A 26,302-nucleotide genomic window follows, 5' to 3' on the forward strand; every position below is an offset into this window, starting at 1 on the left:
TTCTTTTCTTAATTCTTGAAACTGATTTTATTTTGCTGTTGTTTAAACACAACCAACTATTTTATTCTACTCAGCCATGTGGACATTACTGTTTCCATCATTACAGCGGCACCATGTTTGAATAGCGGAGCTTATTTGGGATTGTGGGTAGTGTAGTTCCACACAGGTACTTCTGAAGTCAGATTAGTTTCAAGTATTTGTCATATGTACAAATGTCGGTGACAGTTTGTACAATTAAATGCATAAAAAGTCAGGCTACAGGCAAACTACTGCAAATATCAGACATTAAACAATATTAAATAGTAGAAGAGAAAAGAGCAATAATGAGGCATGAGAAAGTTATAATTATTTACAAATATATATATATATATATATATATATATATATATATATATATATATATATATATATATATATATATATATATATATATATATTTCTTTAAGCAAAACAAAAATCCCGGCGCGTCTACTTCCGGATTCTTGCTGTTATTTTGGTTCAAAAGCGACGGTTAAAAACGTCTCCGCCACGTGACCGCCTTTTTTAAATTCGATTGGTTAAATCGAGTGAGTCATGAACAGTTAACGACCAATCAGGATGAAGATCTCCAGCGCCAAAGTCAATTCAGTTTGAAAGCGGCGGTGTGACAGGAGGCGTGAGAGAGAACTGAGAGTTATATTACTAATATATTATACGTTTTTAGAAGATTGTTCTCAGATATTATTTTCGTGAATCTTCAGGAGTCGAGGTAAGATGTGTGTTGTTTTTTTTCATGAATTCGTTGTTGTATTAAATGTAATAAAAGTGAACTTTTCTCTACATGTCCTACTCTGTGTGAATGTGACGAATAACATTGTTATTTAAAATATAGTGCACTATTTTAGATGTCCAAACTTTATATGTTAATTATAAACATTAATAATAATCACAATGGTTTTAAAACCTGCACGAAAATGTGATTTAATGAAAAATAAGCACAAAAACAAACAAACAAAAAACATATTGTATAGTTTGTAGGGTAACGCGTGGACTGCGCATGCGCCGACACTGATGTTTATACTCTGCATTTTGCTGTATTTTTCTTTTTTAGAGTTTTCATAATTTTGATTGTATTGTTTATTTCTTTGTTAGGAATAACAGCACAGTTGTTTGTCATCGTTTGTGTTTTTCCAACTTTTTGAAACTGTACACTAAAATATTGCCCCTCATACTGTTGTTGAATTAGACAGAATTGACCCCTGGGGCAGAAACCGCCCCAAAACAGCTGCTTTCAGCATCAGGCGCTGCCTTCCCAGTGAAATGCAGAGGGATTGTGATAGACTGAAATCTCAGTAAAACCATCACGCTGTGTGTTGGACATGTGTTCAGACTGCAAACATCTCATTACTGATCCTGCATCTTCTATGATTAGCTTCAGGTGATCATCTATCAGAGGAGGAGCGAGTGAGAAACGGCAGAATGGACACGGCGGTAAAACAGGTAATAATTCAGGGAGTGACCGGTGTAAAAGTGGAACTAGACCTCAGGGAATAAGACGCCTCTGTGCAGTCTTGTGTATAAGTATTATTATAGTGACATTTTTATTTGTTCTTTACTGACGTTTCAGAGTAATAAGGAAAACTCCAAACCAAAAAATACAGTATCCCGAAATGTCACGTTAAAACAGAAGCTGATGAGACCCGTGCCGCTGCAGTCCAAAAACGTCCCGAAGGAGGAACCCACAGGAGACAAGGTCAGACCTAAAACTCAGGTCAAACCATCCAACGATCCGAATCCCACGCGGAAAAAAACGCTGAGTCAGTCTTTTCGCACCCAACAAACCCTGAGACACAAGAAACTGGTGCTGGAAACCCAAAAGCCTCCTTCATCCGTCCCTCCTAAGCCCCTTCTCCCTGGCACCTACAAAGGCAGGGTGGTCCAGTCCAAAATCGACTGCTCTAGGAAGCCTCAGAGTGAAGCAGAGAAGCGAAGAGAAGAGATCAAGCCCACAGGTCAGACTGTGTTTCCTTCCAAATCGGCCACAGTGCTGTCTGCTTCCTCGAGAGCAGGAGTCCAGACTCGTGTGGAGAGCAGAACAAAGTCAGGGTCAGATGGACGGGTAAACATGCAGAAGACGGGACCTCAAAGACCGATACAGAGCAAAGCTCCAGCTAGGACAGCTACCGTCTCCACCAGACCACCTACCGTCTCCACCAGACCACCTACCGTCTCCACCAAACCATCTACCGTCTCCACCAAACCACCTACCGTCTCCACCAGACCATCTACCAAACCATCTACTGTCTCCACCAAACCCCCCACAGTCTCTAAAACCACCAAACCATCTACCATTTCCAGGAAACCAGTTACGATGTCCGCAAAACCACCACCAGTGACCTCATTTATCAAGAAGAGGGAACCATCAAAACCTGCTGCAGCTGCTAGTGAGCAAAAACCACTGAAGTCCATCACAAGCTCCATCAGCCAGTACAGAGTCTGTGTGGAATCCACTGAGGAGCGACGGTGAGTCAGAACCTTCACCTCTGTTGTGATATTCTGGATTGTGATTGGTCTCTTAAAATATTTAGGGTTTTTACTGGATTCTCTGTCTCTCTCAGGTTGAAGTTGGCAGAGTGGTTGGCGTCGAAGGGGAAAACTCTAAAAAGGCCAGCGATGACAGAAAAGTCAGCGGCTCAGACCTGCAGACCTCTGCCCAGTGCAGCTCAGCTCAGTGGTGAAGCTGAAGCTCAGCCTGAAGCAGTGAAGCCCATCAAAGCAGATCAGACCAATGTTTCTCAGAGCGAACCTGCATTCTCCAACAGCCCGAGTCATATCCTGAACATCACGCTGGACCTGCTGGATAACTCCGACTCAGAACCTGCAGAACTCGAGATCGAGATGCAATCGGTATTAACGTTTTTTTTTTTTTTTTTTTATTATTATTTATTTAAATTTATATTTATTTAAATTGTGTGTGTGTGTGTGTGTGTGTGTGTGTGTAGTTGGTGGTGAACCTGTGTGAGAGATTGGAGGCGATGGAAACTCCATCCTCATGTGAGAGCGGTAAATTATATTTTTATATTTATACATAAAAAAACATTTCTTTATATCTATATTTGTACATGACACCAATTATTGTATTCATCCTGATATTTTTTGGACCCTTTGATAAATAAACCGAATATTTTTTCTCGTTCCTGCAGCAGACATGAAGGCAGGAGGAAGCGTCGAACCTGAGGTGAAGGTAGAAGAAGAAACACCTGAATATGAGATTCTGGAGGAGGAAGAACTGACTGCAGTGGAGAAGGAGAAGAAAGAGGAGGAGGATGGAGAGGAAGATAAGAACACTATCACGCTTAAAGCGGAGGAAGAGAAGAAACCGCTGGAAAGCGACGAAGAGGATGAAGAAGAGGAGAAGATGGACTACACACCTGCAGATGTTCTGGATGCGTGCGTTGTGAAGTACAGCGTGAAAACAACACCGTTTCTCCAAAGGTAAAGTTTCAATGTTGGTTTATTTATTTATATATTTCATCATTTCTTTAATTTTTATTTTTTCATTATTTATTATACATGTGGATTATATGTGTTATATTTTAATCGATTAATGTAGGCCACCTATTTTATTTATTTATTTATTTACTTATTTGTGCTGTATTGCAATTTATTGTATTTAATCATTAATTGAATTTCAGCTGTTCTACTTGTTTCTTTATAAATCTTTACTGAATAATTCTCTTTGATCTGGATGGATGGATGGTATATTTTGCTCTTCTCAGTGTGAAGAAGAGGATGGAGGGCGAGATGGTTCCCGATACTTCCGGCTCTCGCCACAAAAGTTCCATTAAAGAGCTGAAGTTCCTGACGCCAGTGCGCCGCTCGTCTCGGATCCACAGGAACTCATCCCGTCTGCCGAACATGCTGAACGAGCACGACCCCTGCGTGTCCTCTCTGTCCGAGCTCGAGCTTCTGGACGCCGCAGACTCCAACGCCTACATCTACAGGAAGAACCCTGCGCTGCTGCAGCACCTCCCCGACCAGCGTCCCGAGCCCCAGAGCTCCCAGTGAATCACAGCTGGACTTCTTACACACATTTATACCACACTAACATCCCCATACTGACCACTAACCTGCAGCAGAACAGAGACGATTCTGAATATGTAAATATGTGAGATTTTATTGGTCCATGTCCACCTGTAACAGAAAAGCTGGTGTTTAGAGCTGATTGAATTTGAAAAGATGGATATAAATATCACACTAAAGATGTTTTCGATGTTCAATAACTGAATGTGTAATTACATTTATTTTAATGTTAAAATGTTTGGAAAACACAAGCCCCTGAATCTAAAACGAGTCGAGCTTTTGGATATGCAACAGTATTGAAAATCTTGTGATTCTGAATTGAGAAAGAAATGGTTATAGTTGATTTTCAAAAATATAACCTGTTTAACCGTATATGTGATTGTCAGGAGGACAACCAGGCAACACGATTTACTCTGGCTTCTAACTAACCTCCAAAAGTGCTGTATTAATGCTCTAAAGGTGAATCGGTACTTTATATCCTGCATTATATCATTATTACATCATTGCAGTTCTTTATACTGTAGATGCGCTTTATAATTTTGTTTTTTTTATGTAAATACCATAAACGCTCATGTTACTTGGTTCCTTTACACCTAATTTCTGTCTGTTTTTCTTTCCTATATATAGACTGTGTGTGTGTATGTATGTGTGTGTGTGTGTGTGTGTGTGTGTGTGTGTCATATCAAATAAAATAAAAATACAATATTTTATAAAAAAAATTATTGATTAACTAATTTAGTGTCTACATTATTATTATTTCTTAAATAATAAATTAAATATAATATCATTTTAAGATGTATGTAAAATAAAGAAATAGTTTTCTATTTTATATTTCTTATATATTTATTTGCCTTTTAATTCGAACTGGACAGCCCGAGCAACCCGGAAGTCACCTGGACCAATCACGTTCCAGATCCACATCCGGGTACTTGTACTGTAACGGCTAGTCAGTTTGTCTAAAGTTGATGTGAGTTTAATAGCTATTCAATGCATTATTAATTATTTTAAAAGATGATTTTTTTTTTAAACAGACGATTAAAGCGGTAGCGATATAATTAGCGGTCTAGTTTGCGTAAATTAGGCCCGCGCGCGCTCAGGGTGGTCATGGGAGGTGTAGTTTCTACGTCATAACTCCTCGTGTTCATAAACAAGTGCATTAGAGTAACGTGTTTTTTATGTAATATAATGCGTATGAAATTGTGGGATCGGTTTTATTTATTTAATTGGTATTGCTTATTATTATACTTCGTTTTTGCATTTATAAAAAAAAAACTATATTGTTTGAAAAAAAAACTCGTTTTGTGATTGGTTGGGGAAAAAAGACCCGGGGCGCGCAAAGCATTGTGGGAAGAGGATGGCCTCCGTGTTGACTCCTCCAGGCCACACAAAGCACTAGAGTGCCGAATAAAGTCGCTAATTTCCACTGAATTAATCAAAAGGACTGGGTAAAAGAAATACTTTTAATAAAATAAAAGTTTTGGTTTAAATTGTATGAAATAAAAAACAGGCGCGATGCCGAATTTCTGCGCGGCTCTGCACTGCTCCCGGATGAGCTCCCACTCCGTACTGGCGTTCTTCAGGTTTCCGCGGGATCCGGAGAGGTAAACACACACACACACACACACACACACACACACACACACAGAGTCAGGTTGGAGCTGTTACTGAGTCTGCAGAGCATCTGATCTCTCTCTCTCTCTCTCTCTCTCTCTCTCTCTCTCTCTCTCTCTCTCTCTCTCCCCACATCTCCCACTCTGTCTCTTTCCCTTCATCTCTCCCAGCTTCATCTCTGTATCTGCAGATATCTACATGTCTAAAAGAGAGAGAGGGAGAGGTGGACAGAGAGAGAGGGAGACAGATAAATAGAGTGAGAGATGGAGAAAAGGAGATGTATTTGCTTTGGCAACACAAATGTCCATATTTGTCATGCCAATAAAACACCCTTAAACCTTGAGATGGAGATAGAGAGAGAGATAGAAAGAGCCAGAGATGGACAGAGACATGGAGAGAGGTGAGATAGAAAAGATAAGACTTCTCTTCATGGAGGATTGTATCTCTCTTACATCGATCATCACTTCCACATGTTCATCACTTCCACATGTTCATCACTTCCACATGTTCATCACTTCCACATGTTCATCACTTCCACATGTTCATCACTTCCACATGTTCATCACTTTTACATGTTCATCACTTTTACATGTTCATCACTTTTACATGTTCATCACTTCCACATGTTCATCACTCACATGTTCATCACTTCCACATGTTCATGTTCATCACTTCCACATGTTCATCACTTCCACATGTTCATCACTCACATGTTCATCACTTCCACATGTTCATCACTTCCACATGTTCATCACTTCCACATGTTCATCACTCACATGTTCATCACTCACATGTTCATCACTTCCACATGTTCATCACTTTTACATGTTCATCACTTCCACATGTTCATCACTCACATGTTCATGTTCATCACTCCACATGTTCATCACTCACATGTTCATCACTCACATGTTCATCACTCCACATGTTCATGTTCATCACGTCTACATGTTCATCACGTCCACATGTTCATCACATGTTCATCACTCACATGTTCATCACTTCCACATGTTCATCACTTCCACATGTTCATCACTTCCACATGTTCATCACTCACATGTTCATCATGTTCATCACTCACATGTTCATCACTCACATGTTCATCACGTCTACATGTTCATCACTCACATGTTCATCACGTCTACATGTTCATCACGTCTACATGTTCATCACTCACATGTTCATCACTCACATGTTCATGTTCATCACTTCCACATGTTCATCACTTCCACATGTTCATCACTCACATGTTCATCACGTCCACATGTTCATCACTTCCACATGTTCATCACTTCCACATGTTCATCACTCACATGTTCATCACTCACATGTTCATCACTTCCACATGTTCATCACGTCTACATGTTCATCACGTCTACATGTTCATCACTTCCACATGTTCATCACTTTCACATGTTCATCACTCACATGTTCATCACTTCCACATGTTCATGTTCATCACGTCTACATGTTCATCACGTCCACATGTTCATCACGTCCACATGTTCATGTTCATCACGTCCGCATGTTCATCACGTCTACATGTTCATCACTTCCACATGTTCATCACGTCCACATGTTCATCACCTCTACATGTTCATCACTGTCACTCCCTCACAGCATTTACTATGGAGATTGATCACTATACACACACACACACACACACACACACACACACACACACAGGAAACAAACCGTTTAAATACGTGCCATCAAAATGTCTTATTTATTTGTTTGTTTGTTTTTTCCTGAATAATTATTAATTAATTAATTGGCTTTTTTTTGTTATTATTTTTCTTCTTTATTCACTTTTTTACTGCTGTATTTATTTTATTTTATTATATTTGTATATAAATAACTAATTTCAGTTCGTTTAAATACACATTTAATGACATATAGCTATGTATGGAGTGTGTGTGTGTGTGTGTGTGTGTGTGTGTGTGTGTGTGTTGTCTCGTGTTATTTTAGGTTGTGGTGTGTATATTTTGTAGGTGTGTGTGTGTGTGTGTGTGTGTGTGTGTGTGTGTGTGTGTGTTTGAATCTGTTGTGTTTCCCACACATTTGTCTCCATGATGTTGTTCAGTCTGATCTGTTGCACCTTTTATACTATTGTTTTGTTCACAGCTAATAATAACTGTGTGTGTGTGTGTGTGTGTGTGTGTGTGTGTGTGCAGGTGTAAGAAGTGGGTGGAAAACTGCAGTCGGTCAGATCTGAGAGATAAAACACCGGAACACTTGAACAAGTATCACAGACTGTGTGCCAGACACTTCGAACCAGATCTGATTTTAAAAACTGTAAGCTGTGTGTGTGTGTGTGTGTGTGTGTGTGTGTGTGTGTGTGTGTGTGTGTGTGTGTGTGTGTGTGATTCTTTTAGGTTATTGGTGTTACGGCACATAAGATAAGATAAGATAAGATAAACCTTTATTCGTCCCACAGTGGGGAAATTTCTATGTTACAGCAGCAAGACAAAGAAATAAAAATAGATGCAAATATATATAAAAAGAAGAATATACAAAAAAATAAAAACAGAAATAAAAATAAATAATAATAATAATAATAATAATAATAACAAAGAAATAAAAATAAATGCAAATATCTAAAAATAATATACATATACTACAATACCAGTATATATACAGTACAATGTAATAATACGAATAGGAGAAAAAAAAACAAAAGTACGCTTTTAAGTCGTTTTGAGGTAGTATTGCACGTAAATTGCACGTAATATTGCACATAATATTGTACCTGATTTGTTTAATATTTATTAAACATGTATTTGTAGAGATATGTAGGATGCAGTGTCACTGTTTATTTTTTATTATTATACTCAATAATTATTATAAAAATATGGTCATTTCAGCACAGTGTCACTGTGGCTGCTCGCTGCGTACCGAAAATACCATTTATACCACAATATGGATTATTTACTGTTTTATGTCCAACTTTAAGAATTTCTTTTAAAAGAAGAAAATCCTGATAAGTCTACACATCGAGGGAGTGAATGAATAAAGGATGAGAGGATTAAAGACATTTATTAAAGTATACGGAAATAAATAGAACAGTTAAAAAGATCGTTTCTTTAGAATATTAAATGTAAAACACACACACACACACACACACACACACACACTTGCATATACATTTATAAACCTAAATGGGGTCTAACAAATGTAAACTATTTAATTAAAATGTTCCATTTATTACATTTTTTAAATAAATTTAATTTGTGGCAATTTAATTGATAACTTAATTAAATTAATATCATAAAAAAAATTATTAAATAAAAATGTAAACACAAATGTTAATAAAAATAAATTAATAATAATAATAATAAGCTGCATAATAAAAAAAAAATTTTATGTTTCGCATTTCTTCCTTCTAAATGTACCGAAATTTAACAGAACTTTTAAACAGAGGTACGTACTGAACTGTGTGTGTGTGTGTGTGTGTGTGTGTGTCCTCCCAGAGCCCGTTCAGGACGGTTCTGAAGGACACGGCGATCCCCACCATCTTTGACCATCCAAACCTCAAACGGGCAAATGAACAGGTACGGGTTTTTGCGTGTGGGTGTGGGTGGTTGTGTGTGTGGTGTGTGTGTGGTGTGTGGGTGGGTGGTTGGGTGACTGGCGATTTCACATGAGAAGACAGAACAGAGGTGTGTGTTGATGTACTAAACATCTTGTTTTCTCCTCAGCAGGAAGAAGAAGACTGTCCACCAGAGAAACTGCAGCGAGGTGAGATTATCTCTGAGGGACAGATCCAAAGTTCTGGTTCTGATAATCGTATTTTCTGTACTTTTATAGTAATTTTGGTTTTTATTCATGTGTGTAAGTGGAGGAGAATCAGGACAAGGATAAAGAGAATGCCACAGAGAGCACCAATGGCCAAGAGCCTCCTGAAGAACCGCAGGTCTTGGACAAGGACCAGGACGAGCGAGAGTACCTGCGTTCCCTGTTTGATGTTGTGGTGATGATGGGACGTCAGAACATCCCCCTGCAGGGCCACGCCGACAAAGAACCCAGGAGCAAAGCCTTCACTCCGAGCAACTTCCAGGCTCTGCTGGAGTTCCGCATCAACGCCGGCGACGAGGCTCTCCGGAGGAGGTTCGAGACCTCACGCACCAGCTTGGAATTCTGCTCATCCACGCAGCTGCGGCAGATCCTGGAGGTGGGCGAGAAGTGCGTTTGCAAAGAGCTCCTGTCCGAGGTGAAGGAGGCACGCTTTTTCTCTCTGGTCATGGAGAACGTCGAGGATATCGCCGGGGAGAACCGGGTTCCCACATTCGTGCGCTTTGTGGATCAAAACAACCGTCTGCGCGAGGAGTTTCTCGGATTCCTGGGGTTCGAAGGAGACGCAGAGAGCGTCGCCGAAAGCCTCTGCACAGAGATATTCGAGAGGAACGGGCTGAGCATGGAGGACTGCAGGGGCCAGACGTTCTTCAGCACTGGCGTCCACTCGTCTAAAGCGAAAGCCGTCGCCGCCAAACTGAGCGAGCGCTACCCGTTAGCAGTGCTCACTCCCAGCTCTGCCCACGCCCTAAACATCTGCCTGGCCAACAGCATGGACCTGACAAGCGTGCACCTCGTCACATCAACCCTGAACAAGATCGATGCCTTCTTCAGCAGGTCTCCTGTCCTGCTCGATCAGCTGGAGAGCGCCATTTCCATCTACTACCAGGGGAACGAGGAGAAAGCAAGCGCCCTCAAGCAGGCGTGTCGGAGCGACTGGACTCATCAACACGACACCTTCGAGGTGGCCATCGATCTCCTGGAGTCTCTGCTGCTCTGCATGGACAGCATCCATGACAACGAGGAGCAGAAATGGAGTGACGAGATCGCGCACAAGGCGTTTGTCGTCTCCGAGGCGCTGGCAGACTTCGAGTTCGTGATGGCATTGGTGGTCCTGAAGAACACGCTCTCCTTTTCCAGGGCTTTCGGGAAGAACCTGCAGGGCCAAACCAATGAGGTCTTCTTTGCCGCCAACAGCTTGACCGCAGTCCTGCACTCACTCAACGAGGTCCTTGAGAACATAGAGGTGTATCACGAGTTCTGGTTTGAGGAAGCGGTCAACCTCGCCGCCGCCTTGGAGATCCCTGTCAAAATCCCCCGACTGTTCTTCAGGAAGCAGCGCCCCGACGCCGGGACGAGATCCAGCCAGAGACCTACTACAAAGTCCACCTGACGTTCCCGGTTGTCAGTCAGGTTATCAAGGAGCTGAGCGAGTTCTTCTCCGAGAACCACCTGAATGCGCTCAGATCCCTGTCCTTCGTCCCGGCGATCATGTCGCAGCTGAAGTTCAACACGGAGGAGAGCAGCGCAGATGTCTACAAGAACGACCTTCCCAACCCCGAGACGCTTCCCACCGAGCTCAACTGCTGGAAGATCAAATGGAAGCACGGCACCAAGAACGTCATGGTGCCCTCCACCATCTACGAGACGCTCCAGCTGTCTGATGTCAAGTTCTTCCCCAATGTCTGTGCGCTTCTCAAGGTCCTCCAGTGCCTCCCCGTGCAGTCACTTGCGGACGAGGGGTGCAGCGAGGCCAGGAGGCGTCTGACGGCGTACCTGAAGGACACGCCCCCCAAACACAGACACAAAAGCCTGGCGCAGTTTAGTATCAACTGCACAGTGAGGGTGGACGTAGACCTGATGGTCGAGGCATATCTGTTGGCGTATCCTGATAAAGACACCACAGAGGAACCTGCGTGATCCACACACACACACACACACACACACACACACACACACACACACACACACACACACACACACAGGTGCAACACGCCAGAAACCTGAATTAGCGTAATTTCATTGTTCGCTAATTCAGCGCAGTGACAGGTGTTGCTATGGGAACAAGGGCGGAGCTTGAATTATCTTAGACCATCCAATCACAACCATGATCTTAGGACATCACCACTGGGCATCGTGAAATGGGATGACCTTTCCAAAAGGGATGACCTTCCTTCAACCTTGTTTTTTTTTTTTCCCCAATACACTTCTATTCTTCCTTCGTTTCTTTCTGTCCTTATTTCTGAGGATAAATGTATAATCAGAGCAGAAAGACAGTTGATGGCGTACTTCCTGATTGGCTGATCGAGTGTAAAAGAAGCTCCACCCACTCTGATCCAAGAAATGCAGTCACAGTGCACCTGTGCAGACACACACTTCCTGCTTCCCTTCCCCTGTTTTTACCTTTTACTATTATTTGTACATTCAGCTGTGTGTGTGTGTGTGTGTGTGTGTGTGTGTGTGTGTGTAAGAGATATTGAATGTGAATTTATAATTGTCAGTGTTTTTGTTTTGTTATAATGAAGTTTTTGTTCTCAACAGCTTGTAAAAAACGCATTTTGCTTACACAATGGGGGTAAATAAATATTTTACTTTAGGCAGAATAAAGTGCATCTGTTCGATAGCTAAGTTTCTCGATTCTGTTGTATTTCACTGCTGAGTATTTTTGCAGAACTCAGAACATCTCTCAATCTCTCTATTCTTATCACATGTTTATTTTTTATATTTTATTTCCCAAACTTTACTGCTTTTCTTTTATTCATCCACTTTCCATCCACATTGATTTTTTTAACAAGTTTAGGGCAGGTGTGAAAAACTGCTTTCAAGAACAGAAGTGTTTGTTTATTTTTTATTGAACAAAAGAAAAATCAGAATCAGATCAGTATTTGTTGTGCCTTTACTGGCCTGCAGAGCAGCACCACAGTGCTCTGTTTTCAACTTGTTTTGATTGGCGCTTGGTGGCATCACCTCAGCATGAACATACAGTCAGTTCAACAGCAAGCAGAACATTTAGAGAGGAATAAATAATGGAGGAAACTCCAGACTTGAACTCGCCACAACACCCTATTTTTTTGTGTAAAGTAGTTAAAAAGGTTTTGGGCTCATGATCATTTTAATAAATACATATTTAGTGTTTGACTCATTAATCTTTCTATTAATACACTGATCAGCCAGAACATTATGAGCACCTCCCTAATACCTCCCTGGTCCTCTTTTGCTACTAAATCAGTCGTGACCTATTGAGCAACATCATGAACTTCTTCAGCAGTTTGAGCTACAGGAGCTCGTCTGTTGGATCGGACCACACGTCCCTGTCGCCGGTTCACCACTGTTCCTTCCTTGGAGCACTTTTGATAGATTCTGACCATTGCAGACCAGGAACATCCCACAAGAGCTGCAGTTTTGGAGACGCTCTGACCCAGACGTCTAGACGTCACAATTTGTAAAACTCATTCAAATCCTTACGCCCATTTTTCTGTTTCTAACATCAACTTTGAGGACAAAATGTTCACCTGCTGCCTAATAAATAAATCCACCCACTAACAGGTGCCATGATGATCATCAGAGTTCTTCACTGTGTTCTTTCACTCAGTGTTATAATGTTATAGCTGTTCAGTGTAGATTTGTGTCACATAAACTAAGATTAAGTGACAAATATAATAACAGGAAAATTACAGTCTTAATAAATCACAGTACTTTGAATACTTAAGTACATTTGAGGACAAATACTTTTGCTCAAGTAAAAGTTTAAAGGGAAACTTTACTTGCAGAAATATTTTTCTGAGTCTATCTCTTCTCTAATAATAATAATAATTATTATTATTATTATAATCATACTTATAACGTGTGTGCGCGTGAACTCTGATTTGTTTGGAGAGGCGCTCACCCCCCTCTCGTGCGCGCTGTTCACTTCCGCTCGGCCGCGGTGTTCACTTCCGGCTCGGATCAAGCAGCTCTGCTACAATCTCGCTGTGAGATCTCACACACACACACACAGAGAGAAACACACACACACACACACACACTCCACAACAAGGAAACGATGCCTCGGCATTAGACCCTGCAATCGAGCGGCGCGCGCACCCTCGCCGTTGACGGTAGATGATCGAGGCGGCGCGCGGTTCCGGTAGAGTTTCTCGGCCATGATGCTCGGCGCGCTCTTGTAAGCGAACAGGAGCGCTCTTTCTGTCCAAAATGCCCGACTGCTGCGCCGCAGCCGACTGCAAGCAGAGCTCCGACCAGTGCAACGTCTCCTTCTTCAGGTTCCCCCTGGACCCCGAGCGGTGAGCGGATCCCACGCTTTCTTTCTTCTCCCGCCCCGGTTCTCACGAGTCCCACACACTCGGCTTCACCATTTCCGTCGCTCAGATTTCGGTTTAATTCTCCTCACAGTCCGGAATGAACCAAAGATTAGCATCCTTTTGCTAACGGGTTAGCCACCTAGCTCGCTAATTCCTCCCCTTTGATTCAATGAATGTGAGCTAGCTGGCTAATCCGTCTCTTTTTGCTCCGCTCTGTTCGGAATGTTCGATCAGCACAATTTGTTCTTGTTGGTTAATAAGTGATTGTAATTTTTTGCATCGACATGATTTCTTTGTGCAGGAGTTAACAGATTTTTTTTCCTCACTTTTTTCCTCTTTTCACGACAATGCTTGCTGTCGTCCAGCGCCCCCTTCAGGCCTTCCTGCGAAATGGCGGCTTCCATTTACTGAAGTGTCAATAAATAAATCTGTTTTGCTGATTTAAAAAAAAACGTGGCTGTATTATGGAGACTTGTATTAAACAATCCGTAATTAAAATCAATTAGCATGTATATATTTAATTATACGTATTAATAATTTTTGATGACTCATCCTGTACTAGTCTTGTGTTAATCCAATCAAATTATTTCTTGAGATGAATGCCTGTGTGTGTGTGTGTGTGTGTGTGTGTGTGTATGTATATATATATATATATATATATATATATATATATATATATATATATATATATATATATATATACACACACACTTTTTTTTGTTCCCATATGAAAGTGTGGGGTTTATGCGAGGCAATAACATGATCATGTTATTCTGCATGTTATCACAGTGATTTCCTGTTTTAAAAGGAAGCATATCAACCTACAGAATCTTACAGTATCATTGTGGTTTTGTGTAGCAGTTTATACCGTGTTAGGTATATTTTACACATTCAGACATTTAATATGAATATAATGATAGTGGGGATTCCCCCCCACCCCCCACACCCCCTTCATTAAGTTCTGAGAGGGCTTATTTGGGCGAGATTGTGTTGAAGACAAATATTTCAAACATCCCAGAAATACCTTTTGACCTTAGTATATCTAAATGTGTGCAATTATAGGAGTTCGTTTTAAATACACACATAGTCGAGGTCACCATTTTTTACAGCAAAAACAATGTAAAGGCATTGACTTGGTTTCTGTAATTAGAATAAGAATAATTAAAAGAACAGTAATGATTGAGTTGTGTAGTATATATAACATATAGATGCTTGTACTCTCTCTTACTGGGTAAAAATAACTAAATTAGCCGTGAATGATGTTTATGAATGAGTGTGTACAGGATCAGACCAAAACATTTACATTTTTGGCTGGTCCATTGGAAAAGTCTATTAACTTTCATAGATTCTTTATTAATCTTCATATCCGGCTGTTGTAATGGTTTGACTTCCAGCAAAACATGGAAATGATCATCCTACAATGGGAACATTGTTGTTCTCTCCCCCTCGTTGTGGTTCTGAATGATGTGCCCCAATACCAGACTGTTTCCAGGCTGTGTACAGTCTCAGGTCAGCTTTTACGATTCTTTTCCTCTGCTGTAGAAATAACTGATCTATTTAATTCTCTCAGATGTAAACAGTGGGTGGGGAACTGTGGCAGAGCGGACCTGCAGAGTAAATCGCCCGAGTACCTCCACAGAAACTTTAAACTGTGCTCGAGACACTTCGAGGCGTCTCTGATACAGAAGGAAGTAAGTGTGCACGTGTCTCTCTTTTTTTTTTCTCCATGTTTTAATATTTTGCCTGTTGCATCTATGGATGTTACTAAAAATATATAAAGTCATCGTTATACTTTTTAAATTTATTTAATTATTTCTCAGAGCGAACTGAAGACCGTTTTAAAGGATGGAGCCGTCCCCACCATATTTGACTTCACGACCAAGAAGGGTAACTCGCAGAACAGCGCCAGGAAGAGAAGGATACAAGCTGTACGTTCTTATTTAACCTGTTCTCTCCATTTTTTTTAATAGAAGGGCAGTAATCGCGTATTTGTGTTCCACTGTAACTTTAGACCTTCAGGTCCATGATCTTTTCCTCATTTCTCACAGACATGCCTATAAAACTCCAAAGCCATCATTTGGAATTAAATCCAGTGAAAAGTGTGTGTTTGGGTGGTTATTAGGAGACACTGACTGCACAGCTCTTTCTTCTCCAGATAATTAGCTTATTGATGTTGCGTTTCTTAGCAGCTGCATCTGCAGATCAGTAACCAAATCAGAACAGGAACATGGCTCCATTGTTGAAGTCATTAAAGTTATTATATATATATATATATATATATATATATATATATATATATATATATATCATTTTCCAGGTACAAAAACTTTGTGCCCTCCAGATTGGACACAATGGGTTTAGTATAGTTTTTGGTATCAGAACTCACATGGGCTCTCACGGCCACCGTTATTTTAAAGGAACCAGTTACGGTTTCTGTTTGGATCTGGTTGTTTTCTGTATTCTTGTCCATCCGGGTTTTTTTTAGTCACTCAGTGACTTAATTTTTTATCTTTTCAGGCTGCAACTGAACCAGTGGAAGCAAAAAAGGTGAAAGGTAAGTAATTACTGATCCAAAATGTTTCATGTCACATTTTACACACTGCAGAAGATCTAAATTCCAAATGCTCTTTTCTCCATCTCAAGATGAGTCCCAGGCGGTGGCCGTGGCACCAGATGAGACCCAAGAGTCCACGGAGAACGCTATACAAGAGGAATCGATCAGACCAGAGAAGGAGGATCCTGCTACGTCCAACGCTAAGGAACTCCTGAAGCTCCACTTTAAGGAGACGTTAGCGCTCACCGGCTTCAGCATTGTGAACAATGTCTCTACCGGTGCGACCAAGTCCATGGGGGGTGGAGCCGTCGGACCTCTCCCGGTCGACCCTGTTTGCGCAGAGGAGATCGACCCGAAAGACGTGCTGAGGCTCGGAGAGGACGTGATGCGTGAGGAGATCCGAAACGCCTTGCGCATGGCTCGGTTTTTTTCCATTCTTCTTCAGGACAAGGCGAACATTGAAGGCAAGGATCAGATCCCTGTGTTCATACGATCCGTCTGCAACGACGGCTTTCCGCAAAAGCACCTGCTGGGGTTCCTGCCCTGCGACGTGGACTCGGACAGCCTGTACCTCATGCTCCTGTCGGAAATCCGCAACAAATGGGGACTTCGAATGGAGCACTGTCGAGGCTTCACCTACCTGACGACGGGCGGCTTGTGTAAGAAGCTGAAAGAGTTCTCCTGTCGGATGCTCCGGGATTTCCCGCAGGTTGTCCTGGCTCCCAGCGACCCTTATGCTTTCAACATGTGGCTGATCCGCTCCTTGCCTGTTCTTTCCGTACAGGAGGTGGTCGACACCGTAGAGGAGGTGGCCTCCATCCTCAGGCAGTCCGAGACGCTTATGAAAAAACTGCTGACGAAGATTACGGCGGCGTACAGTCACATCAAAGGAGAGGTGGATCGCGTCAAGGAGTCTTGCCAGAACAATTGGGAATACGGCACGGATGCCTTCCAGACCATGCTGGACATTCTCGAACCTCTGCTGAACAGCATCGGAGAGATGTGCACCAGCTCGTTGTCTGCGGTGGACGCGACCATTGTAGAACAGGTGCTCAAGCTCAAGGAGAAGCTCAAGAACTTCAACTTCATCATCACCCTGGTGATCCTGAAGAACACTTTGTGCTGTGTGAGCATCCTGAACCCGAGCCTGAGGGGGATCATCAGCATTAGCAGCACTTTGCAATACACTATCTCCAATGCCTTAAAGCTGCTCAATAAGCACCTCCAGGAGATCCCAATATTCCACAGGAAGTGGTTCTCCGATGCTGTAGGCAGGGCCAAAAAGCTTGGCGTCTCGGTCACTCTGCCAGCAGACACTGCTGCCAACGGTGACTCTGACAACAAAACGCAGACCTCACCGGAGGACTACTACAGGGAAACACTAAGCAAAATGGTCCTGCAATACCTCATTGACGAGGTCAAGAGAGTCCTTGGTACTGAGATGGTCAGAATCCTGAGATGGCTTTCTTTAGTGCCGTCGTACATGGCTGACCACAACTTCAGCATTCGAAAAGACAAGGTTGCAGACGCCAACCTGAACAACCTGGCTCGCCCAGACTCCTTCTACGATGAGCTCGGGTGCTGGGAGGTCAAGTGGAGGCACGCGAGCAAGCGCAGGATCCTGCCCACCGGCGTCTTCGCCACCTTAAAGATCCCCGATATCGGGTTCTACCCCAACGTCCAGAGTCTGTTAAGAGTCCTGGGTTCGATCCCCTGCATCAATGCCGACTCTGATGTGTACGTGCAGTACGACATGGTGCTGGAAAGATACCGCTCCTACATGAAGGCCACACCGGCAGAGAAAAGACTGTGCAACATGGCGTTCATTTACGTCAATCAGGACGTGCACTTCAATTTCGACGACATGGTCCAGTCCTACGTGGAAAGCCATCCGGACATACTGCAGCTGCTTTGTAAGGTAAAAATCTGTCGTTTGTTCATCACTGACTGTGAATGGAGCTCATTGCTCTCTTTGGGTTCAAAATTATTGGCATCCTTTTATTAAAACGATGAGTTATTTAGTGCCATTTTCAAACCTCAAAAAGCACTGGGTATGAAATTATTGGTAGGTTTTCAATATATTTTTTCGAGAGAATAAACGTCCTCTGTGAATAATGATTCAATCGATGGATCGTGCTTGACGAAAACCCATTAATCACCCGATGGTTATTAAATACTGGATTTAACAAAACACACCATGTAAAATAAAACTTTTACAAAAAAAATCAAACAGCAAATGGTGTCATTGATTCGCCACTAGAGGCCGCTCTTGTGACAAGACAGGAAGCTGGAAAATATAATGGTTTTTAGTCGAGAGGGAAAAAATGCGGGTAAAAAAAACGATGAATAAGCAAAACCCTTTTTTCTTTATTCACTTTTCAAGCTTTTATTAATTTATATAGCAACTATTGTTTAATTTCTCAGTACTCCTGCTGTAATGGATGTGTGTTGTGTGTGTTTACAGGATGAGGTTATGGACGTTCAACCTTCAGGTAAAACAAACCACCAAAAATAAAAACCCATGAATGTTTTTGTTGTTTCAGAATGATTCCTTCATGTTGATTGTACTCAAGTCATGTTTGTATGTTCTATACATGTTTTTCAGCAACAGAAAATAATACAAATGATGCCTCGAAGGACGACACGGAAGAGCCGAGAGAAGTTATTTTGGACATGGAGTCGGAGAGGCCAAGACCAGCCGAGTGTTCGGGGACCGATAAAGAGGCGTTAAAGTCTGCTCTGAAAGCGGCGCTCGACGCAGCATGCAACAGCCAAAGCAGACAACTCCAGGGCGGTTCGGAGAGCGAGGTCGAATACGTGACCAAATCCGAAATGAACGAAGTTTTGAAAGTGTGTGCGGATGTGGTGCGAGAGGGGGTTCTGTCAGAAGCAGGAAATTCGTTCTTCTCGCTGTTCATTGATCGAGCGGTGAAGTTTGGCGAAACGGACTTCCTCCCGCTGTTTCTCAGGTTTGTGGACAGTTTTGATGTCATGCATTTGGATCTGATGGGGTTTGTGGAAGCGGATCTGGATATCGAGTCGATGAGCGAGCGCCTTTTCGACATCGTCACTAAAGAGTGGCGTCTTGATTTCAAATACTGCAGGGGTCAGGCTTACTTGGGTTCTGGAGAAAACTCGTACAAACTCAAGGCGTTTGCGTGCAAAGTTCAGGAGAAGTACCCTCTCGCAATATGCACTCACTGTTCCTGTTACTCCTTTAACACGTGGTGGTCAAGGTCGGTTCCTGTCCCCTCCATCAGCAGAGCTTTGGATATACTTGAGAAGATAGTTTTGTTTTTCAGCACCTCACCCGAACTTGAAAAACAGCTGGATCAAGTCATAGCTGTTGGTCTGCGTGAGAGCTACGAGAAGATCCACGAGTTTCAAGGCACCTTCTGTTCCTCGTGGCAGGAGAAGCACGACTCCTATGATGTCTTCTCTCAGATATTGGAACCTCTAGTGGATTGTTTGGAGAGGTTCCAAAACAGCAGTCCACCGATGTGGAGTTTAGCAGTGATCAACCAAGCGAAGAAACTCCTCCAGCTGATCCGAGACTTTGACTTCATTGTGGCGATCGTGGCTTTAAAGAACATCTCGTCTTTCACCAGAGAACTGAGCGCAGCTCTTCAGAAAGACCATTTCAGCGCCGCGTCACAGCTCTGCCAGATCAGCGGCATTGTAGCTACGCTCAACCGACTCAAAACCAACGTAAAAGTGTTCCACCAAAACTGGTTTGATGAAGCGTGTTCCTTCGCTCAGACCTTAGGCGTGCAGGTGAAGGTGCCTGAGAGTGTCCCGTGTCCCAGAGACAACCTGCTGAAACCAGGTGCGTACTATAAGGACGCCATCAGCGTCCCTTTAGTCGACCATATCATCAACTCTGTCAAAGACCATTTCTCCGATGACCACAAAGAGGCGCTCAACTTCTTATCTCTGGTCCCATGTTCTGTAACGATGAGCTACACATTCGAAAGCCTGAAATCGAAACCTCCGTTGTACGTCGGAGACCTTCCTGATCCTGAGAACTTCTTCACAGAACTTTCCTGCTGGAAGGTGAAATGGAAAACTAAAGTGGTTTCCCCGACGATACCGGACACTATATTTCAGACTCTCCGCCTGCCACTCATGCAGTATTTCGCCAACATCAACACGTTGTTGAAGATCATGTCGGTGTTGCCGAGCACCACGCTGGAACACTGTGGAGAGGTGAAGCGCTATAAAATGTTTCAAGACTACCTGAGCAGCACGTATGCCAAGGACAGGACGCCGTGTTTGGCCGTGCTCCAGGTGGCCACAAACTTCAACAGAGATCTGGACAGGATGGTGACGCAGTGTCTGAAACTCACTCCAAAAACACTGGAAGGAATCTGCCTGGTAAGAGTTCCTTTTAGTTTGAGGTCATATATTTATGTAACATTAATGTACTAATCACCACTTAATTATTTCATCCAGGACAAGGAGGCAAAAACTCTGCGCAATTCCGAGTCAAAAGCAGAAGGTGTGTTGGTGTTTCTCAGTTCCTTACTCTCATCTTTATTCACACTAGTTTTCTTCACTTGACCATTATTTTCTCCTGTTTTTACTCCAGACAACCACAAGGACGAGGAGATGGAGGTTCAACAAGACCGAGCCCCTCAAAAACTCCCGGACTTCAACCAGTTAAAGGCAGAGGGTGTGTTTTTCTTTCCCCAAGACATCATTGATATTATTATTTTCTCCTAATGATGGGGTGAAACGTACACAATCTTCACGGTTCAGCACATACTTTGGTACAGTTAGAGGAAGAAATGCAAAACCTAAAAATAGCTTTTTTTTTTTTTTTTTTTTTTTTTTTTATTATTAACTTATTATTATTAACATTTGTGGACTGTTTTTATTTTAAAATCTATAAAGATAACACGTTTGGTTAAATAATATTATAAAAAAATACATATATACAAATAAAACAGAAAATAATCTAATTAAGAGTACACTTTTTTTATTATAATTAAATTGGGTACTTGATTAAATTGGCACGAAATTAATTGATAAAATTAAATTAAATAAATGGAAAATCTTTTAGTTAGACCCCATTTGGTGGGGGTGTGTGTGTTGTGAAACCTTTGTAAAATGCAGGAAGTGTCTGTGATTTTTGCACTTGTGCAAAGCAAAACAAAAAAAAAGGTTATATGACGCACTACAAATCACATTTCCAGTATGGAGTCAAAGTGACACTGCGATAACTCGTTTCTTTTTATACCCCTGGTATTTTCAGTTTAATATTAATATTAATAAATCCTTGACACTGGGCTCAAACTGCGAGTTAGAGACTAAACAAACCTTGTCTCCTTTTTAATCTGTTTGTAAGGTAACTCAAATTATAACTACGTTCCGGACGTAAAAAAAAAGGATCGCATTTGGTACCCATGTGCACCGAACCAAAACCCTGGTCCTGAAACGGATCTCTACGAATGCATGTGTCGTTACACCGCTAGTTAATGATGTTTTTTTTGTTTTGTTTATTTTCTTCTTAGATAACTGCACTACTGTATACATCAAAGTTGAGACCCAGCAAGTTCCTGAAGTTACACCTGCTGTAGTTACAGAGGGACCACAGGTGAAGCCTTTGGATGAGAATGGTCACTCAGACCAGCCTGTGGAGAATCTTCAGAGGGTCTTCATGCTGGCGGGTAAACTGGCCCGGGAAAAGCGTCTGTTTTTGGACCTCCCCAAGGAAGAGCAAGAGCTCGTAATGCAAGAGCTTGCTATGTGTCAGTGGGGTGAGGAGAACACAAAAGATTTCTCAGATGTGGATGTGTTGAAAGGAATTGTGAAGTCGGTGAGGGAATCGATCCTCTCTGAAATACAAGAATCTCCATTTTTTTCCATTATCATCGACAAGGCCGTGTCTGTGGATGACATGAAGTATGTTCCTGTCTTCATCCGCTTTGTGGACAATTTCACACCAAAAGTGGAGCTTTTAGGATTTCTGCCCATGGACACAAGTTCTGATGCAGATACCCAGGCTAAGACGCTCTCCAGCATCCTCTCAGAGGAATGGGGTCTCCAGATGGGATGCTGTCGTGGTCAGTCGTTTATGTGCACAGGTGTTGGGGGTCAAGGTCTAAGAAAGCTATCTTTAGGATTTTGGAGAGCTTTCCCTTGCTGTGAACACACCCAGTGAGTCCTGTGGACTCGCTTATTGGCTGGCGGTTAGCCTTCATAACGACCCGATCACAAAAGTGCTCGGCGTTGTCGAGGACCTGCTACTGTTCTTCGATCAGTCCCCAAGACTGCATGTTGAGCTTTCTCAGACAAGGGAAGGTCTCTTGAACACTCCCCGAGAAGCCCTCGCAGAGGTCCCAGAAACATGCTTGTCGAAGTGGAAAAAGACAGAAGATTTCTTTGACATTTTAGTGGACATGTTGGAGGGAGTCCTGTGCTGCCTGGACTCTGTTAGCAACAACGGCGATGGGTCTTGGAGTAACAGCATGTCGATTCATGCTCTGATGCTCTCCACAACCATTAGAGAATCCGATTTTGTCATTTCCCTCGTAATCCTGAAGAACGCCTGCGCTCCCCTGCGGAACTGCAGCACCGTGTTCCGCTGCGGCAATCCAGCTGATATCATCTGCGAGCTGGAGAAGATTCCAGTTATAATAGAAACCCTCGGGAAGATGTTGGAGAACATCGCAGTCGTGCACAATACCTGGTTCGACGAGGCAACCCAGCTTGCTACCAAAGTCACCGGTGGTCTCTCGTATCCAGACACGGTCAGCAGTTACGACTCTCCAGAGGTGGGCTACAGAGAGACGGTCAGCATTCCCGTCTTGACCGGACTAATTGAGGAAATGAAGTTGAACTTTTCAGAGTGTCACTTGAAAGCGCTCAGGGTTCTTTCTCTGCTTCCCACATGCAATCCTCTGCCCATTCTACCAGATGCCCCAGATAAGCTCTACACTATTTACCAGAGTGACCTGCCTGAACCAGACGCAGCAGAGGATGAGATAAATACCTGGGCCACTGTTTGGCAAGAGAAGTATCAAGACAGCTCGCTGCCCACCTCGATTTCTGAGACTCTGCACCACCCTGAAGCCAGGGGACACCCGAACGTGACTACTCTTCTGAGACTTGTTGCTGTGCTGCCTAGCATTAGCATGGAGTGTGATCTGATGAAGACCACTCTGAACTCGTTGAGGAGCTTGATTGGGAACGATTACGGCAGCGCCAGCAAGACCGACATGATGATGCTTCTGATGCACCCTCGCATGCTGCGGACTTTGGAGCAAGTGGTCGACAAATGCATGGAACTTGATGCAAGGAGCCACGTCTTTCTCTCTCCGGTGTGTATTTATACTCAGTAGGGAAGTCCTAAAAGGCCATGCATGGATATATTTCTCTTTCTTGTTGTACATGATGCTGCTTCTAGAACATGCACAGAAAAATTAAGTACTGACCACGAGGAATGTTCTGGATGCAGCAACATGGATCGCTATCCACATGTGGAGAAGATTTAGTGGTGATCACTATAATGCATGGCCTCTTTGAACTTCCATAGCGCAGTGAAGCACGTTTTTAAATATAACAGGGGTTTTGTATGGTTTATGTACTGAAGATGTTCTTGATTTTTCAGGTGAAGGAGAGTCTCTCTGTTATGAAAATGGATCGCGGTGAGTAGTTTTTATTTTTGGACACATTAGTGTGAAAAGTGTAAGGAGGATAATCTTTTTTTTTTTTTTATTTTCCTCTCTCTAGATCTGCCAGAGGTTCCTTCAGAGGAAAGGGTTAATACCTCCAGCCACGGGATTTCAGAGATAATAAATGGCACCGTTCCAATCATCGCACAAGACCAGCCCACAACTACGACTTATTGTGACACTGGAGGTGTGTAATGACGTAACCATGAGTTCTGAATTAAAATGTTTTGATCTTTTTCTGGTCACTATTATACGTTTCTTCTTTTTTCCAGAAATAAGCACTTCTGCACTTAGTGGTACCACTGCAACTCCAACCGATAGTGCCATGGAAATAATTCCTTCCAATGGACAACCTGAGATACAAGAACCTTCTGTTCCTTCAACAGTTGCACATCCAAATGAAATTAGTGCACCGACAGTGAGTGCTCCTGACAACGCACCAGATGTTCCTAAGGTGGCCCGAGGTGTATCTGCAGAGCTTCAGAATGGAAATGTCGAGATTCTCAGTGAAGCAGCAGCCCAAAGTATCACCACTGAGCCTGTTTTGGCGTTAAGGATGTCACCGTTGAGCCTGAAGAACCAGTTACAAAGGTCACATCGGAGGACGTCCTCACAGAATCGGAAGTGGCAGACAAGTCAGTCACCACAGAGCCCAGCACAGAAGACCAGGGTGGCACCATGGAGGTAAACGCGGAGGCACAGGATGCCACCACAAAGCCAGAATTATCAGCTCCTAGAGATATTTTAGATGTTGAAGCATCACAGGATGTCATTCCAGAACCAGCTACAGCGGCTATGGATGTCTCCGTGGAGCTTAAAGAACCTGACGAGGCAGCTAGGATTCCAAGCACAGAGCCCATCACAGCTTTGAAGGACGTCCCCAAAGAGTCCATGATGGTGGCAGAGGATGTCACGGCAGAGCTTGTTAGAAAAGACGAAGCAGCAGAACAAGGTGCCCTGATTATGTCTGAAATTGCAGCAGATGGTGGGATCAAAGAGCCAGTTGTCGACCCTGAAGATGTCACTCAGGGTCTCACTGCCGAGGCGCCATCACCAGCGAGCCATATTAGTACAAACCCAGTTCTATTGCCCCAGGAGATCACTGAAGAGCTTCCTGCATCTGGAGAAGACACCCAGGAAATCAAAACAGAATCTGATTTGGGAGAACAGAATGAGACCGCATCACAGGCTGTAACCTCAAAGCCTGGAACATCAGCCCCAAGCATGACCATGAAGTCAGGTGGAGCACCTGAGCATACCCCCGAACCCTCAGTGACCACCCAGAATGAATCCCCAGATCATGAAACATCGTCACCAAAGGAACCAGAAAAAACTCATAGTGTCCTCCCCACTGATAAACTTGTAACAGTCATGGAAGCGACTGTGAAACCTGGAACGTTACCTCAGGATATGACCATTGAGCCCAACACTGCTCATGGTGGCACCTCCATGACTGTAGTAGAAGCACAAGATGTTTCCAAAGCAGAAGTAGCAACAGGTAGTGATGTTACCTTGAACAACCAGTGTGTCTCCGAAGAACCAACAGCAGCAGTGCCGTGTGTTACACCTGAGCGAGAAGCCACCACAAAGATTGAGCAAGCAGCTGAAGATGTAGCCATGGATACTTCTGAAGCAAAGGAGAGTGTTGTCTTACAGCCCACAGTAGCACCCGAGGGTATCGTTCCTACAGACCCAACAACCGAGAACCTCCCAATGGAGCTTGATGTGGCATCAGAAAAAATGTCTGCAGAGCCTGCAGATAAAGTTCAGGATGTGGTGATGGAGAGCCAAGATGAATCCAAATCCATGGAGCCTTCTGCAGAAATCAGGGATGTTCCCATGGATCCCAGTGAAGACCTCAAAGTAGAAACTCAAGATACTGTCCTAAAGGCTGATAACCAAGAGATTGTGGCACCTGCTCAGAATGGAACATGTGAGTCCAGACCACTTACTTCAGACGGAGATCATAAGGCAGTTACATCAACAACACCGGATACCTCAAGTGATCCAAACAGTTCCACGGCAGCTGAAGTAAAGCCAACAACTGTTCAAGATGATCTCGATGAATCCTATGCAATAGAGCAAGATAGCACGGATCCCTCCAAAGCGTCTGGTGAAGATTCCGCTGAACCCCACAAGGGGGTGCTGTCGTTCTACAGCACCCCTGTTCAAGAGTCGTTTTTCAGAGAGATGCAAAACACAAAGTTCTTTTCTATTACATGTGAACAGCAAATAGAAATTGAAGGACATACGTACGTCCCTGTGGGGATCTGCTACCTGGAGAACTGCAAGACGCCGTGCGAGGA

At 43.0% G+C, this 26,302-nt stretch overlaps 3 protein-coding genes across 3 annotated transcripts; all 3 read left to right on the forward strand.

Annotated features, from left to right (window-relative positions):
* The first annotated feature begins 476 nt into the window (after window positions 1-476).
* On the forward strand, window positions 477-4,652 carry si:ch211-266i6.3 (cytoskeleton-associated protein 2). The gene is made up of 7 exons (XM_046861324.1): window positions 477-748; window positions 1,412-1,479; window positions 1,607-2,502; window positions 2,598-2,886; window positions 2,982-3,042; window positions 3,183-3,474; window positions 3,759-4,652. The coding sequence occupies exons 2-7, from the start codon at window positions 1,459-1,461 to the stop codon at window positions 4,045-4,047; spliced, it is 1,848 nt and encodes a 615-aa protein (XP_046717280.1). The 5' UTR covers window positions 477-748; window positions 1,412-1,458; the 3' UTR covers window positions 4,048-4,652.
* A 435-nt stretch (window positions 4,653-5,087) lies between these two features.
* Window positions 5,088-12,088, forward strand: thap12a (THAP domain containing 12a). Its single transcript, XM_046861323.1, is given in 6 exon segments — window positions 5,088-5,663; window positions 7,848-7,968; window positions 9,144-9,224; window positions 9,372-9,411; window positions 9,510-10,805; window positions 10,808-12,088. Coding segments are annotated over 6 exon segments (2,205 nt in total). The 5' UTR covers window positions 5,088-5,574; the 3' UTR covers window positions 11,386-12,088.
* A 904-nt stretch (window positions 12,089-12,992) lies between these two features.
* si:dkey-250d21.1 lies at window positions 12,993-22,706 on the forward strand. The gene is made up of 10 exons (XM_046861322.1): window positions 12,993-13,748; window positions 15,337-15,457; window positions 15,587-15,694; window positions 16,284-16,320; window positions 16,410-18,238; window positions 18,785-18,812; window positions 18,926-20,694; window positions 20,773-20,818; window positions 20,909-20,992; window positions 21,834-22,706. Exons 1-10 carry the CDS (start codon window positions 13,660-13,662, stop codon window positions 22,481-22,483), a joined length of 4,761 nt encoding a protein of 1,586 aa, XP_046717278.1. The 5' UTR covers window positions 12,993-13,659; the 3' UTR covers window positions 22,484-22,706.
* Window positions 22,707-26,302: the final 3,596 nt, after the last annotated feature.

This window comes from Silurus meridionalis, chromosome 11 (assembly GCF_014805685.1).
Source record: "Silurus meridionalis isolate SWU-2019-XX chromosome 11, ASM1480568v1, whole genome shotgun sequence".
NCBI lineage: Eukaryota > Metazoa > Chordata > Actinopteri > Siluriformes > Siluridae > Silurus > Silurus meridionalis.

Bases quoted from the DNA above. Each gene is read 5' to 3' on its own strand.
- si:ch211-266i6.3 (XM_046861324.1), top strand. From the start codon at position 1,459: ATGGACACGGCGGTAAAACAG. The intron at 3,043-3,182 runs GTAAATTATATT...TCGTTCCTGCAG, and splicing joins TCCATCCTCATGTGAGAGCG to CAGACATGAAGGCAGGAGGA. The intron at 3,475-3,758 runs GTAAAGTTTCAA...TGCTCTTCTCAG, and splicing joins ACAACACCGTTTCTCCAAAG to TGTGAAGAAGAGGATGGAGG.
- si:dkey-250d21.1 (XM_046861322.1), top strand. From the start codon at position 13,660: ATGCCCGACTGCTGCGCCGCAGCCGACTGCAAGCAGAGCTCCGACCAG. The intron at 15,458-15,586 runs GTAAGTGTGCAC...ATTATTTCTCAG, and splicing joins CGTCTCTGATACAGAAGGAA to AGCGAACTGAAGACCGTTTT. The intron at 16,321-16,409 runs GTAAGTAATTAC...CTCCATCTCAAG, and splicing joins GGAAGCAAAAAAGGTGAAAG to ATGAGTCCCAGGCGGTGGCC.